The 13,895-nt window shown below is 41.9% G+C and overlaps 1 protein-coding gene across 3 annotated transcripts in view; it reads right to left on the reverse strand.

Moving 5' to 3' along the window:
- GALNT18 (polypeptide N-acetylgalactosaminyltransferase 18) overlaps positions 1 to 5,788 on the reverse strand; it is a 444,155-nt gene extending 438,367 nt beyond the window's left edge. For 2 of the 3 annotated variants that reach the window (XM_054028211.1, XM_054028212.1), the window contains exon 1: positions 5,167 to 5,669. In XM_054028211.1, coding sequence (XP_053884186.1) covers positions 5,167 to 5,401 — 235 coding nt within the window. In that variant the 5' untranslated portion in view covers positions 5,402 to 5,669. Of the gene's footprint in view, positions 1 to 5,166 lie in introns of all 3 variants that reach the window. The other variant, XM_054028213.1, reaches the window with a different exon arrangement.
- Between the last annotated feature and the right edge of the window lie 8,107 nt (positions 5,789 to 13,895).

Genomic DNA, 13,895 nt, shown 5'->3' on the forward strand with positions numbered 1-13,895 from the left:
AATGGGACTTATCCTGCAAAGCCTTAACACACCATAGTAGCTCTTCCTCACACAATTAGTCCCTTTGACTTCAGGCTACTTTACTTGAATAAAGACTACACATATAGGGCCTTTTGTAACAGAACATGTACTTCTTGTCCCAGATTTATCCTTGATTTGACTTTCAGTGGAATAATTACATTTTATTTAATGATAAATGCAGTTAGTAGCTTTTGTGCTTGAGGGAATGAACTAAGAGGGATTTGATGATGGTGCTGAGAATTATTTCAGATCCTGGTTTTATGGAATGGTCTAGAAGTTTCCATTCAGCTAAAATGTATTGCAAAGGATACTTAGCTGCACCAGAGTTTAGGCACAGCACACGTCCTAAAGAAGAAGCTGACAAATCTTCTATATATATTTAAAATAAAAAAATAAAGGGGGGGGGGGATAGACACAGAGAATGGAGTAATTCATTGCAGAAAGCCGGTCAGAAACTCACCATATCCACTTTGTCCTCAACATATTTCCATCAGAGTTATGTCTACAACAGTGACGCTGCTTCACAACATGGCATCTCCAGAAGAGAGGAGACAGTTGGAAACCAATGTCAGATGCAGCAGCATGCAAGCACCTAGGATTGACTTCCTAGTATCATGTAGGTGGTTGAGTAATTACCAGCTGGTAAATAGGTTTTAAACCAGAATCACATTCCACAGCTGCCACTGTCCATTTTCTTTTTTAAGTTTCACTGCACACTTCATACCCCCTACATTCAAGGATCTTTTCATTTGACACGGAAATGCAGCCACCTCTGGGACAGAAGTTGGGAAGGTTTGAACAACACAAAATGCCACTGCATAAACAGGTCAGGGCAGAAAGCAAAAAAGCACAAGAGAGTTCTGGGTGAGATCTGTGTGACTGTAGAATAGCTTTCCAAAGGAAACGTTAGGCTCTCCATCATCTAAGACGTTTAAAAGTAGACTGGAGAAAACACTATTATTGTTAGTGCTGTTTCTATTGTCATCGCAGCCCGTCTGATATTTATATTGTAACAACAGATCAGCTCAGATGATTTTCTTAGTTTGCATGCAACTTAGGCGAGTTCTTTTTTAGTGCCAGAGTAAATAGATGAGGCATTATTAAGATGAGCAATGTGCTGTGAAGTACTCTTGTACCGAGTTTAATAAAATTAGATTATTATTTTTTGGGTAGTAGTAGATTTCTTGTAGGCGTGGGAGAATGAACTGTCTTCATGTAAATTGAGACATTTGATTTCAGTTGCAAACTCTAGACTGGAACCACTAACATTTCTTTTAATACAGTATTCATTACAATACTCATTAACCTTAGCCCCTTAAAGGATATTGTCCCGTAATAAAGCTCAAGGCACAAAAAAATACATTTGCCACATTCATTTCTTAACCATAAAAAAGATTGCATTATGCATAAAACTGTCCATCTGGTCGCTTCCTCATTTTCACATACACACAAATTTTCTCAAAAAACAATATGCTAGTTTGTCTGCAAACTGTAAAGGAAGTGGAAATTACACTTCTTATTGTGGGTAGCCTAGTATACAATATATGCCTTCTACTGCAGAAATAATGGCAATAATAATACTTAGCACTTTACATTTTTCAAAATGCTAAACAATCATTAACTACTTAATCCTTATGACCTACTGCTGTAGATAAAGTAGGTGAGTATGTCCCATTTTACAGAGACAAAAGAAAGGTGAAGTGACTTGCCCAAGGATAGTCAACAAGTCAGTGGCAGAACTGGGAATACAGCCCAGGGGTTCATAGCCTGCAGCCTCAAGCTCAAATCCCTACATCATGCTGCCTCTCACCAAAGTACCATTTCTGTCTCTCCAGCAAAGCCACACATGACCAGTCCTCCATCAGGCTGCCCATTATGGGAACAGGAGCAAAAAGGCTTTTACACATCACAGGTGCAGAAATGGCAGTATGCATCTGTACAACTTTCCATGTAGAAGCAGGTCAGCTGTGAGCTTGCTGTGTACCCCAAATTTGCATCATTGCATACTGGGCAAAAATGTGCCTGTGGTGTGGGCAGAGCGGATATAACTCAGGGTAGACATCCTTATGCCACCTCCTAGAGCCCAAACAAAAACGTGCATAACCACCATGTTTATGACAAGCAGTTGCTCCTGAACACTTGCTGGAAAACTGTAGATACACAGCTGTGTTGGCTGATGGTGAACAAGTCCACATGGTAAGTGAATATCTGTCTTTCACATTTGACCAGTGCAGGATCTCGCCCAGTATTTACCTTCTCACAATATTAAATCTAACTCCCTCCTCCCCTTTCTCTCTCTCATTGAAACAAAATGTCTCCAGACTAATGATTTGCTTATTATGCTACCTTTATTTCAAAGACATTATTTTTCTTTGAAAGCACCCACCCTCTTGTTTCCAATCTATTTGGTAAAATATTACAAGGCTGCAATTTATATTCCCAAGGAATTCCCAGGCACCATCTAACTAAATCATTCAATCAGGAAACAAATTAAAATAAAATATCAGGGCAACTCCCTTGTGGAAAATATATTTCCATTATCGCTTTCCTGGCAACTGGAGACGACCCTAAAGAACGGGATTCTATTGCCCTTGCTAATTCCATGTCTTGTCAACATTTGTGAAAACAGCTGAGGCACTCAAAGCTTCCATAAGAATATTCTCCAATAGACAAAAGTAGTGAAAAAAAGCTCAATGGCAAACTACAGATAACTGTAAGCCATTATGAAGGATGATCTGTCCTATATAGAGAAATAAATTCCAAATTTATCATTTGTTGATGCTGATCCAAAGCCCAATGAAGTCAAAGGGGAAAAAAAGATGTATCCCCAACTGTCACGGAACTGAGCAAAAAAAAATATTTAAAAAAAAGATTTATTTTGTATCTTCCGTAGCAGCCACCCTTGTGAACCTAATCACTATGGTTTGGACTTGAACTCCCATTTAGGGATAGTGATGTTCCATTGATTTGCTAACTGAACAACTGGCTTCATTAGGAAGAGCAATGCAAACCTCTATAAATTTGATTTTAGCTGTTTTTTTTTTAATAAATGTTAGTATTTATCAAACCATGGACCTGGTTACTTTTAAAAAAGAAGCAGATTTCAGTTTTCTTAAAATGGTGTTTAAGGAAATGAAAAACCAAAAATGCTTATGAAAGAAAGTAACATCATTAGATCATATACAATCCCTTTCATCCTCTCCCTTTAAAAAGGTCATTTTATTGTACCTTTCACTATCATAGACAAAGAACAAGTTACCAAGCTAGCAAGCAGATACAGATCTAAAAGACTAATATTTCCTTTAAAATTTTTGAAGAAAACTACCTCTACAGATAATTAGGCATTTTCAAAGAAGTATTTTCAACGAAGTCCAAGGGAGTTAGGCATCCAACTCACATGACATTCAGGCACCTAACTCTCAACAGTGCTTTTGAAAAACCCTGCCTTAGTATGGAAAGCTCCCATAGCGCACTCCATTGCCACTCAGACAAGAATATATTTCTCTTCAAAAATTAATTTTAGGGATCCAGATAAACCGGAGGAATGCATGAAAGTCAGAGCTGGCAGGAACTGACCTCACTCATCCATCTCAAAGGAAATTGTGTTTTACTAAATTATCCAGGTTAAAGACAATGCTGCTGAGAAAGGGAGACAAGTGCAAAGTCAAGAGTTTAAAAAAATACTGTCTCTTCAAAAATGTTATAGTACATGTACACCCAGAAGTCAGCATGAAATAGTAGGGCTTTAAAGTATCCCGATCAAACTTGAGAATCCCTCTACACATTATGAACTCAAGCACCCATGTGGCTAATCATCTTTCCTAATTATTATGATGTTTGTTTACATTTCCAGCATACAAGTCCTGTAGGTCAAAACTACTTGGAAGCAAAATAGATTTTTTTTTTTTTGGGGTGGTGGAAAAAGCAGCAGAGCTCATTTACCAGATGCTTTGCTCAGTGCATGTCTAGATAGACAAGACTAAGGAAACTAACGTTAGGACCTGACGCCTCAGTGCTGCCGCTACAGAAATACACCCCTCTAGCACCTTGCAAGAGATCTTATTTACCCCTCCCTGCCGGATATTTAAAGAGATACACAAATCATAAATGGGGGAGGGGGGGTAGCTGTTTGTTCCCACACGGATGAGGAGAATAATGCGGGAGCCACTACTTACAGATCACATATACACAAAGTAATGCAAGATCTCAAGTACTGCCTGGTAATTTACCCATGAAACCATGTCACAGCCCCCACCCGCCCTGGCCCGGGCCGGAGATCTAATCAAAGAGACATTACACGACTATAATCCCAGCTGGCTCCCACAGCAGCCGCCGGGGAACCCGCGAGCACAGACCCACACGCAGCCCCGTGACAACGTTCCGTTCAGAGCAGCAAATAAATAATAAGGGTTGATCACAGACTGCAAGAACCTCCTCGCTCCTTCCCGGCCGAGACCTCCCCGGCGAGTTCCTGCAGACATCGGCGATCAGGTTTATTACTGCAACACATACACAGCCTAACCCCCGTGGGAGATGCCGCTGGCACAGCAGATGCTAAGGGACCGCAAAGCTCGCCCCATCCCGACACCCATTCTCCCGCTCGCTGCTCGGCTTTGCCACGCCAACAAGAGCCCCGGGCTAAGGAAACCATGGCAGGAGCCTTTCCCCCAGGCTCCGGGGCAGCAGCCGGCAGCAATGTTAGCAGCTCGATCACCAGCTCTCCGAGCGCAGGGGGCCGGCTCGTCAACAAACCAGCCCCCGGGAGTCCTTGGCTCACCCAGACTCGTCAACCCAGCCAGGAATCATCCCCAAGGGAGAATCGCCACTCAGCAAGTTTCGTAGCCGGCGGCCGGGGCTGCAAAGCGCTGCAACCAGCAGCCGCTGATCCCAGCCACGCCGCCGCCTGCTCCAGCTAGCACGCTGCGCTCCCCGGCACTCACCAGGCAGCCGAGAGGAGGCTGCTGGCAACTTCTGCCTGCACAAGAGTCTGAACAAAGCCTCCGATTCTTCTGGGCTGCTGCAGGCATCTCTCCCCTCGCACAACACATCAAATGCAATAGGAAGGGATGGGGAAGGCTGCAAAGGAAGGACCCGGAGAGGAGCGGGCTGGGGGTGAGGGAAAGCAAGAGGGGAGGAAGGTGGTACCTTGTATGTGCTGCTTGATGACATTTTCCAAGTGATCCAGCCTTTCTATAATCCTTAAAGTGTCCCCTTTGTCTTCCTCTAACTTTTTCTCTGAGATCGGCTCCTGCACTTTCACATAGACACTGGCAATGTAGTTGGTGACCCAGCCCACGTAGAGCAGGCAGATGATGTTAGTCATTCCACTCAAGATCACGCAAGTGGACACTAAAGTTTTGGTTTTCCTGGTGCAAACCATCCTGAGATCCCTCCATATAGCTCCAAAAATCCTGTGATCCAGAGAAATAAAATTAAAGTGCGATAAAAAAAAAATCCTTCCCTCCCCCTTAGCCCAAAACGGAGACCACTTAAGTCAGTAAATTTCCATGCAGGAAGTTTGCTAGTCCACAGAATAAAAATCTCTCTCGCCTACCTAGAAGGGGGAGCGGGTTGGGAGGGCTGGTTATTTAGGATCCTGGATTTTAATACATTAAAATAGCGGAAACTTTGCAACAGCAGCAAGTCATCAGTAGTGTCAGTTGCCCGGCTGGCTGTTCTGTTTAGGAATCGGTCGTTCCCATAGGCATGAAGGAAGCGAGTAGTCAAGTGCCCAAGTGTTGCAAACTTTGTTCTCCCCAACGCTGCTTCCCATTGCAATCAGCCACAGCTCCCGAATCAGATCTTGCGAAGAGCTTGCAGGGGAGGCGGGCTTGCATGGCCTCAGATTGACAGATCTTCCCTCCAATGAAGAACCGGCTATGGATGAGCGTTTGTTAATATCACCCTATGACCAACGGGGACCTAGCAGGGGCGGAGTTATACCAGGGGCCCACCTGCTTCTCTTTCACACATACACAGAGTCATACGCAGGGGTGTCTCAGGGGCCCCCACAGTGCTACAGGCGTTTGGGCGAGAAACAGGCAATTTCGCCTCCACACTGTCTCCGCGTTTGTTAGTCTAGAGATGAGTGCAGGGCTTGTTAGGAGCTTTTTTCTCCCCGAGATAATATGAGCACGTTAAGTCCCAGCTTGCAACTTAGCAAAACTTTCGGATTTTTCTCAGGAGTGAGTAGAGTGACCAGATAGCAAGTGTGAAAAATCAGGACGGGGGTGGAGGGGTGATAGGGGTCTCTAGAAGAAAAAGCCCCAAACATCAGGACTGTCCCTATAAAATCGGGACATCTGGTCACCCTAGAAGTGAGCTGCATTTTTTTCTGCTCCCATTGTGCCGAGGCCAATAAGCTGTTTGAGACAAAAAACAAGTCTGGGATTCCTCGGTACTCTCAACATATCTGCCCATCTAGAAACTCGTTGATTTGTTTTCTGGGGTGAAGACCGAGAAATTCCCATTGTGCCTGTAAACTACTGGTTCCTTGGATCCAGATAGTCAATTTTCCACCCTGAGAATATACTTCCCCTTTTTCTCTTCTGTTTTTTTGTGAGCTGCATTATCATTTGCGAACAGTGGCTTAGATGCTGCACCTGGATTCATGCTGGCAGATCCCTGCATCCATGCAGAGCACTATTGGCTGAAATGGGACTACATGCAGGCATAAGGAATTCAGGATTGGGACCTATATAAAAAAAGTCACCGGTTAGCTCAGTCCACAATGTCAAGTTCTTTGTGTGACTTCCCTTCTTTCTTCTCCATCTCAAACCACAAATGGATCAGAAATATGTAACAGGCCAAATTCACCAAGCCTAATTCCATTGGTTTCAATGAAGTTACATCAGGAATGAATTTGCCCCATTACTGTTAAATAAGGACATTTGTACTAAAAAGCTACCTTTTGCTGGGTCATTTTCTTTGATACTCAAGTGAAAAATTAAAGCTTAGTATGACTCAGGTTCGGAATAGCGAGGCAGTTATTAACATGCGAAAAAGATTTCAATACCATTAAGGTTGTCAACCAACAAAAGCAAGAAGGTACAGATGTTCTGCATCATACTGTAATCTCAAGTATGCAGTAAGCAGTATACATAAAATAAATCTGTTATTGTGCTTTTTATTCATGCACCACACATCTGAGAACAGGGTTATCCTGTTTGCGCTTGAAATTGCAGAAAGCACGGTAGGTAACAGCAGTACTCACTACACAAACCCATGTGAGTGAGCTTTGAACCCTGAAAGATTTGGCTCCGGTCAGTGGGTGTTCCAATTCTGCAACACAGTTAAATGTGGAGGGTTTTGTCTTAACTGCTTATTTTTAAGCTGTGAAAATTTTATGGTGCTTATAAAAGTGGGAGGGAGGCAGCAGCTATCTCCACCAAACATAAGTATCTCTCCTCCTATTAGTAGGTATGCCTAATGCTCAAGTAGGGCTCAGTAGCAGCTAAGCATACTTATCAGAGACAACAAAGTAACAGTGTGAATAGGTGTTGTGCTAAATTCTGCCAATCCAGCTCAATACTGAAAAGTATTATCCTGGTTGATTCCAAGCTTCTCAAGCAAAAGCCTGCCTGCTATTTGGGGTAAAACTATAAAAAATTGCTTCTGGGGTGTTGTGAGGTAAACTAAAGTCCATCAAAAAGAACAGCAGTACTTGTGGCACCTTAGAGACTAACAAATTTATTTGAGCATAAGCTTTCGTGGGCTACAGACCACTTCATCGGATGCACAGATTGGAACATATAGTAAGGAGATATATATATGTATACAGAGAACATGAAAAGGTGGGAGTTGTACTACCAACTAAGAGGCTAATTAAGAGAAAGTCCATCAGTCACTAGAATGTCACCACCAAACTCATTGAGAAATAAAATAGGATTTGAACCCAGGTATCTAGAGGTGAAAGCTATAATGTATGTTTCTTTGGGAGGGGGGGGTTTGGTTGAGAAAGAAATCTCATCACAGTAATTCATGAAAGTTTGCAAGACAGACCAACCTACCTACTCAATACACATTTTCAACCTTTATAAAATGCAGATAATTAACCCAAAAGATTGCTGTGGCTTCTATCATGTAAATCTACTGCACTATGTGGTCCATGATGTAGATTCTGCCTACCTCAGCATTTTTCTTCATATTGCCCACTATTTCAGCTCCATGTATAGTAACAATTCTGAGAGCACCAGTACAGATAGGCCACCGAAGTTTTAACCACCATGTCATCTAGACTTGCTCTGACCTTTGCATGCATGTATGCATGCATGAGCGCACAGAAGTGCCCCAACCTGCATTCCATGCATTTTAGATTAACCCCACAATCTGGCCTCTTGACTTCTAAATTCAAATAATTCAACAAATCAAAGTAAAACTCATCTGAAACCATCCCATGAAGGGGAGGAGTGACATGTATAAAGAAATAATTAAATTAAGGTTCTATTTATAAAGCATTAGTAAATGAGCAATAGACTTTACAAGCATATTACAGACACGAGTAATATCTGTCATGGATAGTTATGAGCACATAGAAAGTGTTATAGGTGGTTATAAACCACGGCTATAAGCAACCTATTAACATGTTGGACTCTATAACAAGTGTTTAACCATTTAGTAAAACATCCATTAATCATTTATTAACCCTTTATAATCTACTTAGAAATGGAACTTTAGTATAAACTGTGACCAACAAACCTGTGGAACAGTCTCTTCCTACCAAAACTGAACTTCTCAGCTGCAAACAACCATTTCCAGCCCACTTCTGCACTTCTGGAAGTCAGTGTTAAAACTCCCAGTAACTTTGATAGTGCAGGAGTGGGTCATACATATGCTCCTCATTGTAATGCACAAAGATGTTCAGAAAAACCACCTGCATTCGTGTGTGTATAGTAATATTTTGGTGTGGGTTTGATTGTTTTTTAAGTCTCTTGCCCAATGCACCTTTCTTTTTTTGTTGATATGATATAAAGCCACAGGTTTCAAAGTGTACAACATTTTGCAGTTGGTAGTAATTATTACCGTTATTCTTTATTTATAGTACAGTAGCACCAAGTTTGGGACTCCATTTTGGCTAGCACTGTATAAAACATGTAGTAAGGCCTGGTCTAAACTAAACATTTAGATCGATGTTGCTATGCTGACCTAAACTCTGGTGTAGATGCAGCTAGACTAGTGGAAGAATGCTTCCGTCAATCTAGTTACTGTTGCTTGGGGAAGCAGAGTTCCTGCAGCAATGGAAAAACCCCTTCTGTCACTGTAAATTGTGTCTACTCTACAGGCATTAGAGTGCAACCGCGGTACTGCTGCTGTTGCCCTTGTAGTGTAGACAAGCCCTAAATCCTTGCCCCAGAGAGCTTACCACCTATATGGAGAAAACTAAAAAGGGTGGGAGAAGTGGAAGAAAGGAAATATTATCATCCTCGTTTCAGAAGAGAGGCACAGAGAGATTAAGTGATAAGATTAAAAGGATGGGGGGGAGTTTAAAATGTAGGGATATATAAAAGAAGGTACTAACAGTGATTCCCCCAAGTGACAGTGACCCCCTCATAATTTGTCCCCCACACTTTAAAATCCAACAGTTTCACCAAGTACAAAAATCTCTTGGGTCTTCTGTTAAAACTTGTAAGCTACTGTCTGTAGAAACCATTGATTATATCTATCTTGTGAAAGATACTTTATTACTATGTAAAACTTACAAACAAGTTAATTGACTTTGTCTTGAAGTAATTGATACAATGTAAACAAACACTATAAGCTGTTAAGTGACTTTCACTTCATTCAACGGCTCCTAGGACAGACCCCCACCCTCTGTGATTAAAGGGCCAGGAGTCTCAAATGAATTAGCACACACCCCGAAAGTGGTGGAGACAGTAAATTAAATTATGGTTAAGATATGGAATGTATGTTGATGAATGCTTGATGCACATAAATGGTTATGGAGGTGCCAGCCTAGAAAGGGAGTATCCATCGGCCGAAGAATGTGTCAAATAGGACCACCAGACAACCCCCTGAGGGTAAACTGGGATCCACCCCATCACCTGGAAGGATGAGAAACACAAACTTTGGACAGTGTGGAGCCACCAGGAATGTGCCACTTTGGACAGAAATTTGCCATCTCCTGATTGAGTCAGCAACAGCAGGATGAAACAGCTCCCATAGACTAACATAGGAATTAATTCCTATAAGAATGGACTCTAAAGACTGAGGACTTTGAGTCTCTGGTTCTGCTGCCAGCCTCCAGGAGCATCAGGTGCATCTGACACAGACTCAGCTCCATCCTCATGACCAAGATGCCTGGCCAGTAACTTGGCATGAGCAACTTCTAGGCTGGTAACTGTAACACTTATACAGAACTTGAATGAATGATTGTGTGAATGAATCTCTCTCTCTCTCTCTCTCTCTATATATATATATGTATGTGTGTATGTATAAGAAATAAGTAGTCAAACAACGTTGTTTACTTTTATCTTTTGCTTTATCAGTATATTTACAATAAATGTGGCATCTTTGCCTTATTCCTCTTAATAAGATCCTGCTGGTTTTTATTCTATTGGTATAACAAAAAAGCACCGTAGTCGTTTACAAGCACAAGTCCATTGACTTTCAATGGAATTTGTGTGCCTAGGTCATGTAGGTGCTTGTGAAAATCCCACCCTGTGATTAAATTAAGTGAAGAGGCAGCATGATCTGTAAATTAGGACTCAAGAGATCTGGTTTCTATTTCCAGCTCTGCCACTGACCTGCTGTGTGACCTTGGGCAAGTCTCTTCATCTTTCTGTGCCTCTATTTTATTTCTCTTGTCATAAGATCTTTGTGGCAGGGGCTTTCTCTTACTATGTGTTTGTATAATGGGCACTGATATGAATTGGGGGGCTTTAGGTGTTTTTGTTATATTAATAATAAGGCACACGCATCCTTGCTGCTGAAATATATTTTCATGTCCTAGCAAATATATCCACCACTTATGTAGCATTTTCTCTCTGAAAGTATTCTGAACATAAGAAGGGCTGTAGTGGGTCAGACCAAAGGTCCATGAAGCCCAGTATCCTGTCTTCTGACAGTGGCCAGTGCCAGGTGCATCAGAGGGAGTGAACAGAACAGGTAATCATCAAATGATCCATCCTCTGTCACCCCTCTCCAGCTTCTGGCAAAACTGAGGCTAGGGACACCATCCCTGCCCAACCTGGCTAATAGCCATTGATGGACCTATCCTCCATGAATTTATCTAGTTCTTTTTTGAACCCTGTTATATTCTTGGCCTTCACAACATCCTCTGGCAAAGAGTTCCACAGGTCGACTGTGTGTTGTAAAGGAAAGGAAGTCCATTAACATCTGACATCCATCACCAGAAATTCAAGACTGAAGTGATGGGGGAAGTGTAAACAGAGGACAGGATTTGAGAAGTGTTTCCACCATCCGTTTTCTTTGTTTGTTTGTTTTTTAATGGTGCATTTTGATGAATGATAAATCTTATTAGTGGCAATACAGACCTTCAAGCAACCAGTACTGAAAAGTGTGTTGGTCAACGACATCTCCACCCTTTCTGCAAAAATGTGATTGTTTCTATCTGACTAGGTTTCAGTGGAAAACTTAATAACTATCACTTTATTATCATTACGTCTATTTCATTCAGGATTTTAGATAGAATCCTATCAATTTTACAAATGTACAGCTTTCAACTTTATCAAGTTTAAATAGATTTCCCCCCCCCGCCCCCCCGAACCACTATCAGTCCCTTTGTTTGAAAAGATGATACAAATTTCCAAAGGCACTCAGTAAGAAACACTGTATTTTATATTCTGGAAAGATAGGACCACACTGAGTTAGAAAATGAGTGAGAAAAACTGTAGCGTGAGACACCATCTTCCATTTATCATAGCCTAAACTCAGTGAAATGGGATTACGAGACACTCCCTGAATAACTTTAGATTTTGATATTGTGATTCCTGGTTTGTATAAACATGTACCAATTGTTGTCTACTTCCCGGAATGTGACATACCTGTTCTTGGTTGGTTTCAGGGTAGCAGCCGTGTTAGTCTGTATCCTCAAAAAGAACAGAAGTACTTGTGGCACCTTAGAGACTAACAAATTTTCTTGGTTGTATCAGTTCCTCCCAATGGCTGCTTTTTCAAGTGCCCTGTTTCTCCTCCTTCCTTTCTTGTTCCTCTTCCTTCTATCATCTGACCCCCAACTTCAAAACAAGTATTTTAAAAGATATATTTATATTAGATGCCACATTGCTCTGCTGAATAGTCAAAACTGAAATTAGGGCTTCCTGTCCAGATCAGAGTAAACTGGAGGTTACAGAAACTCAGCAGAGGACCAACACAGTAAAACTGGATCTTACAGCTCCATGCTGGGATTTTCAAAGGAGTCAAAGAGAGTTAGGCACCTAAATCCCATAGGCATTCAATGGATTTGGGTGCTTAGTGCTCATAGGATCCATCTCAGCCCGAGAGTTTAAAAATCAGAAGGTACCAAACTTTCACTGAAAATCAGGACCATGCACGGAACTTCATGAAGTGTAGCAAGTATAAAACTGGAGGACAGCAAGGCAAACTGGAACACCTCTGCCTCCTAGATGCCATTTTCAGTCTTGAAATGCACTTAAACCAATTTTTAAAAAACCATACTATATGCAAAGGAAAGGGAGCTGAGCTAGCAGGGACAAGCTTTAAAATTTATAATGGAATCTTATCTGCAAAAGTAGGTGTGCAACAAACAGGGGTACATGCGTGTACGGCTTTCTCTCAGTCACTGCCAGATCAAGCCTTCATAAGGCATTAGACACCTTTTATACAGTTGCTATAAATTCTATGTTAGTATTTTGTCATTCCATATGCTATTTTCCATCTCTGAATGTTTGCCAATCTTATGCATCTATTTCAAGACTATTTTTAGCTTGCCCATATGTCCTTCCAGAAACTTGTTCTGACTCAAATCTTTTGATCTTTCAAATGATCTCTTCTATGCTGTGTTATTTGTTGCTTATATGTACAGACCTAGTTACTATTTTCAGGCTGCAGTATATTCTGCACTGTGCACTTGCACATGGGTGAGCAGTTATTCTTACAACTAGTCCAATTGAAGTTAATCTTGAGTGAATAGCTACTCCTCAATGTGAGTAAAGGTTTCAAAGTCTGGTTCTTTGTAAGAAACACAACTATCATTATTCAAAGGACATGTTAATGATCTTTGTTTCAGTCTCTTTTTGTAATCATAACAGCCCATAGTGATTCCAGGTGCCTCCATTTTTGGGTACCCAATCTGAGATGCCTTCAAGGGGTCTGATTTTCAGAGGGCACCTGCCCTCTAAGTAAGAGGCCTTCTTAAAAAGATCTCAAGTTGAGAAACCAAAATCTGAGGCACCCAAAAATAGTTACTTTTTAACAGGGCCGGCTCCAGCTTTTTTACCACCCCAAGCTGTGGGAGGAAGGGGGGAATAAAACCCGATCGAGCTGCCGCTGAAGTGCCGCCGAAGAGAAAGACAGGGAGTAAAGGACCCGCCACCGAAGCAGACCAATTGAGCTGCCGCTGAAGTGCCACCGCTGCTGACCCGGACCTGCCACCCCAACAACGGACGGAGTGCCGCCCCTTTCTATTGGCCGCCCCAGGCACCTGCTTCCTTCGCTAGTGCCTGGAGCCGGCCCTGCTTTTGAAAATCTTGGCTCACTCTCTTAACCCAGTTTTCCATGTGATTTCCTCTATCTATTGATCTAAAGAAGAATGTTTCTTTGTATCTTGCGGTGTCTTTATGGCTTCCTTCCTCTCTGTCTAGGTTCTTAAGGAGTGCTCCTGACTATGCAACCTTAATGCCTCACAACATTATAAAGCGTTCACGTAAAGATCTCTTTATCTGTCTTGGCCTCGC

The sequence above is a fragment of the Malaclemys terrapin genome, chromosome 4, assembly GCF_027887155.1.
Source record: "Malaclemys terrapin pileata isolate rMalTer1 chromosome 4, rMalTer1.hap1, whole genome shotgun sequence".
Classification (NCBI taxonomy): Eukaryota; Metazoa; Chordata; order Testudines; family Emydidae; genus Malaclemys; species Malaclemys terrapin.